The following is a 5286-nucleotide window of genomic DNA, read 5'->3' on the forward strand; positions in this document are numbered from 1 at the left end:
CCTAGCGCTTGCTCTTGACTCGGCAATTTATCTGTAACTCGCCTCGATCCAGCATTAGTTGTATAAAATTCCTCAACTCTTCATTTTTCTCTTCAGCAACTAGCTCCTCAGGGATTATACCACTCTTCAGCAATTATGCTCTTATCATGGTGATAGCGATTTGAATCTCTTCAACCTTACGGATCAATTTGCCTTAATCACTCTCCTTAATGGCACTGACGGAAGCATCCTTATGTGTTGGCATAGGATTGGTGTTCACGTTCGGGCGTCTCGGAGTGAATGAGACGACTTTCGCTTCGATCAAGTCTTGTACCCGATTTTGAAATGCAAAACAATTCTCCAAGGTATGACCAGGTGCTCCCATGTGGAATTCACAATGGGCATTAGCATCGTATCCGGGTGGATATGGAAAAACAACCGGTTTTAACTCTCTCAATGTCAGAAGGCCCTCCTTTTGCAGATATGGGAATATCTGGCTATAAGGTACTGGTAGGGAATCAAGTTGCCTTCTTGGAGGTCTTGGCCATATGAAGCTTGTTTCTTCCCTTTATAGTTTCTGGATATGGCGTTTGTTTCACCTTCTCTTTTCTTCGGAAGCCTCCAGAATACTTTTTCGGTGCGCTAGGGGATGCCACGGCTCCTGGAATCTTTCCATCCCTCAACCCCCTCTCTATGCGATCTCCAATTGTGACTAGATGTGCGAAGTCAGATGCTGCGTTGCTCACTAATCGATCAAAGAATGGGTCCTTCAAGGTGTCCACAAATATCCCGGTCATTTCCTTTTAAGATAATGGTGGCTCTACCTGAGCAGCCAACTCTCTCCATTGCTGAGCGTATTCTTTAAATGACTCACTTTCTTTCATAGCCATCCCTTGCAACTGCATTTGGTAAGGTGCCATATCTAAGTTATATTTGTACTGACGGAGAAATGCGTCAGCCAAATCCTCTCAGCTTTGAATCCGCCTTTGCTCTAAGCTCATGTACCATCTCAGAGATGCTCCACTCAGACTGTCTTGGAAATAGTGTACAAGTAGTTTGTCGTTTTCGGTATGAGCAGCCATCTTCCTGAAGTACATTACTAGGTGACTTCTTGGACAAGTCTGTCCTTTGTATTTCTCGAAATCAGGAGTTTTAAATTTAGCCGGGATGACTAAATTTGATACCAAACGCATGTTCATGGCGGAGGCACCGAAGATATTGTTTCCTTATATGGCTTTGATCTTCTTTTCCAGGGTACGGAGCCTATCTGCAGCAGGATCTGGAAGTATCTTAGGCTTTGGTTGATCAGGCATATAGAAAGCATCGTACTGGTCATCTCCAATTTCGGATCCATGATGAGTAGACGTATCAGAAGGTTTTGCATGATCCCCATCTCCTTTGCCTCATATCGGTATCTGAACCAATCTCTTCTTGGTGGGGAAGTAACCCTCGTCTCGGGGGTTCAGACCCGGCGTGCTATCATTCCTTTTTGCCCTAGCTTCTTCCTCCTCAATCCTCTCTCTTTGAGCGATTGCGAGCATTGTCTCCAACAGCTGATCCATCTTCTCTTGGATCGTATTGATGTCTGTCCTCATGGTAATTTGGTTAGCCTTAAATTTCTCTAACGTCATCTAGTATTTGCTTCGCGTCTCGTATCGGTGTTGATTAGTCAGTGTGGCTGGATAAAGGGTAAAAAGGTTGGGTAAGTTTTTTGGAATTTTTATGAAGCGTGATGCATAATGAAAATGCGAATGTTATAAGTATTTTATTTTCAGGGAATCGTTCGAGTTTCATTAGTTGTTAGTAATTCGAAGAAACAAGGAATATTAGAATAGCAATAATGGAGTGATTTTAAACATCATTCATTCAAGTACATAACATAGGGGTCCAAATGGGCCATAGTTCAAAATACATTTGTTAAAGGAACAATATAAGACATAAGAAAATTAGACTGCAGGCTTTTTGGCTTGAAGCTCTTCTAGTTCTTCTTTGAATCTCTTTAGCAACCCTCTACAGAGTAGAATGAAACTGATTATGGCTGGAGGAGTGCTATCTTCCCTCAATTCTTCGACTGCGTCTCTCAACTTCCATGGTAATTCTTTAGCCGCCCAATTACAGAACCCTACTAGCCCATCGAGCTTTGCACGTAACTTATCCCTATCTCCTTGCAAGAAGTATATGGTCTTCTTAAAGGATTCATAATCTTCAATCACATAGTCTCGCTCCTTCAACCATATGGAGTTGTCCTGGCGTAATGACTCTAGTTGGTTCTTCCAATAGCTGACAGACTCTTTTACATCTCTTACTTCTCAACATTTCTCCTACCATATCAAGGGTGAAACCCTAGAAGCTTCAGTGGCTATATTCTTGAGTCGGCGCTCCTGATCTACTTCAGCCTTTACATGACGAACATGATTGGTGAGTTCTTTTATCTGAGTCCCAAGTGTATCCCTTATCGTCTTGTTTTCCTTCGTGGCTAGATGCCACCAACGCTCATTGTCTTGACATTCTTTCTGAGCTTGTCTTAGTTGACCCTTAAGAGTATCTAAACAATGGTCAGCTTGTTCTAATCCCAGTTTGATCTTTTTCCTCTTATGCTCTTCCTTGTTGAACTTTTCCACATGTGCTTGAAGCTGTGACTTTTTTCTCTCAAGCTCCCACTTCATGGTGTTTTTCTCATTGATGGTTTGTTGGAGTTTTATTTGCAACTCTTCATTCTCTTTTTCTAACTTTTCCATGGTGGTCTTGAGTTCCTCCATTTCTTCAATAAGAACATGGGTGAGCTTAGGTTCAGGGAGAGGCACAGGTGCTCGAATGACGAACGACATTTTGATCGTCTCCACCCTTTCCTTTACCCACTGAAAATATGATTCTTTTGTAATCTCATTTGCTCTCCCTAACTCAGCTTTCCCTTTTTGATTGACATTCTTCCAAGCTTCCTTGATTCGTTGAAACAAGCTAGGATTCTCAACCCCAAAGTCAAGTAACAAGAAAGCTTCCAAAGACCTCGCATCTGGAGGGCCTTCCATTGGGTAGCCAAGTTGTCTGAGTGATAGAACCGGGTTAGCATTCACACATTCTTGAGTTCCAATAAGTGGTAGATTAGGGAAACCCCCACAGCTGAATATGATGTCCATGTTGATGTATTCTTTGGAATACCAAGAGAGATCTTCTGATCGGAGTGATCCCAATCTTTGAGGCCAACTAACATTTGTCTGTTCAACCCAAGCACCTATCTTCGGAAGATGTTCTAGAAACCACCGATATAATAAAGGAGCACAACAAGTAATCAATCCCTTCTTCTTAGTATACCTATGACTTATGTAATAGTAGACATCGGCTAACAAAATGGGTATTGGGTTCCTAGTAAGGAAAACACAAATGGCAACCATGTCTACGAAACCATCCATATTGGGGAACAGGACGACGCCATAGATGGCCAATGCAATAGCAGAGTAACAAGCATCCCAACTTTCTGCTTTCAATAGGGTGTGAGCTCTTTCTAAGAGAAAATTTAGCGAAAATCCTTTGGTATTCCCTTTGGTCTCTAGGTTAGCCTCTGCTTCCTTTTCATCCATGTGAAGCGCACTAGCAATAACCTCAAGGGGCAAAGATTCATTTATCCCTTCAAATAGTGGCTTGTTCTTCATAGGAATCCTAACAAGACGCTTGAATTCTTCCAACGTTGGTGCTAGCTGGAAGTCTTGGAATGTGAAGCATCTTAAAGGTAGGTCATAGAATTGGGCCAAAGTGATTAAAGTTGTATGGTCCACTTGTTGATTGAGGATGCTGAGCAGATTGCCATAATTCTTTCCAAAGTTGATTCTGTATACTGGGCGCATCTGAGAGACCAAGTCACGTAAGCTCCTTAGATCGGGATCTTTGAACTTGAAAGAGTAAATGTTTCTTTTGCTTGATTCCATGTTTCCTGAATTCCTGCAACTCATGATACTCAGATTCCTTGGAAATAAAATAATATGAATGTTATGTTATGAATGATGTTATGTGTGCCACATGTAGGTTAATATACAGGTCATGAGAGTGGGTATTCTTGGTTACTAAACAAAACCTTTTTGGGAGGATGCTAAAGTTAAAAGGTTCCCAAAGTCATCAATCAATATTTAGGAAAGTTATTGTCATGATGAAAACTCATCTGCAAATAACATCCCCAAACAAAGTCTCGTTTGGGTGAGGCCTTCGTATGGTCCCAAAGAGGAAGACTCCTAGTGGGTCCATACTACACAACTCTCGTATCCAAGGTTCTAATAAGGTTCTCAAAGTCATAGATCGAGGTTGGGAATACCACTGTAAGGTAGTAATACACCCAAGGGATCTCATCAAATTGGGGCTTTCGCATTAACCCAATAAGTCTGGGACTTTTCAGGTAGATACTACATAACCACCGGATATAATGGGTTAAAAGGTCCCTAGAGTCATTGATCCAACTTGAGAATACTATCATCGTGACGAAAACTCGTCGGGCAACAATATCTCAAGAGAATCTCCTCTAGGCGGGGTCTTCGTATCTTCCCAACAAGGAAGTCTCCTTGTGGACGCCCACTATGCAACCACCAACTTAATCTTATGGTTTTTCTCAGACTCAGGTAGAGAGCCTATCTCACAGAGCACCACTAACAGAGAGCCCCGAATAAGACATATTCAATAAATCACAATACAATAATCATGATAACATAATAATAACAGAATAAATAACAAACAGATAAAATTAACACACAATACATCAACTGAACTAAGTTAGGCTTCACTCTCTTTTGCTTGGAGTTGTTCCCCAGCAGAGTCGCCATCTGTCGCATCTCGAAAAATACGATTCCTCGCGATGGTCGCGGAAAAAATTATGTTCGAACAGAGTCGCCACCGAACTTTATTTATCCCAATGAAGGAATAGGAAAATGTCGATAAAACCTTTTGAATAATAGAATAATGGTCGTCGCAACCATATTCGGGTTCCAGAGTTGATTACATAAGGGGAAGGTATTAGCACCCCTTGTAGTGGGGTATTCGTTACCATTAGAGATATTGACTAAATCCAAGGTAAATCATACAAGTCGAGTCGCCACTGCACTTCTATTTATCCAAAGGAATGGTTAGAAAGCGAACAAAAACCTAATAGTTCGAATCAAAAACTAGTAAAAGAGAATCAGAGATCTGGGTAAGGGGGTTGGTTATGCAATGGGAAGGTGTTAGGCACCCAAAACATCCTAGGTACTCCTAGGGAGCCCTTTTCATACTTGTTGCAAGGTTGTTGTTTTGTGAAAGTTTATTTGTGCAAACATGATTGAAGTGATG

At 41.5% G+C, this 5286-nt stretch overlaps 1 protein-coding gene across 1 annotated transcript; it reads right to left on the minus strand.

Annotated features, from left to right (window-relative positions):
* Window positions 1-1925: 1925 nt before the first annotated feature.
* Window positions 1926-3902, minus strand: LOC127102124 (uncharacterized). The gene is made up of 3 exons (XM_051039537.1): window positions 2754-3902; window positions 2322-2639; window positions 1926-2204 (listed from the first exon to the last, which is right to left on the minus strand). Exons 1-3 carry the CDS (start codon window positions 3900-3902, stop codon window positions 1926-1928), a joined length of 1746 nt encoding a protein of 581 aa, XP_050895494.1.
* Window positions 3903-5286: the final 1384 nt, after the last annotated feature.

This window comes from Lathyrus oleraceus, chromosome 7 (assembly GCF_024323335.1).
Source record: "Lathyrus oleraceus cultivar Zhongwan6 chromosome 7, CAAS_Psat_ZW6_1.0, whole genome shotgun sequence".
NCBI lineage: Eukaryota > Viridiplantae > Streptophyta > Magnoliopsida > Fabales > Fabaceae > Lathyrus > Lathyrus oleraceus.

What these genes read in the sequence shown, in the direction of transcription:
- LOC127102124 (XM_051039537.1), bottom strand. Translation starts at nt 3,902, where the DNA reads ATGGAATCAAGCAAAAGAAACATTTACTCTTTCAAGTTCAAAGATCCC. An exon ending in CTGAACCTAAGCTCACCCAT is followed by an intron (nt 2,640 to 2,753) that starts GTTCTTATTGAA and finishes AACACCATGAAG; the next exon opens with TGGGAGCTTGAGAGAAAAAA. An exon ending in TAGCCACTGAAGCTTCTAGG is followed by an intron (nt 2,205 to 2,321) that starts GTTTCACCCTTG and finishes ATATGGTTGAAG; the next exon opens with GAGCGAGACTATGTGATTGA.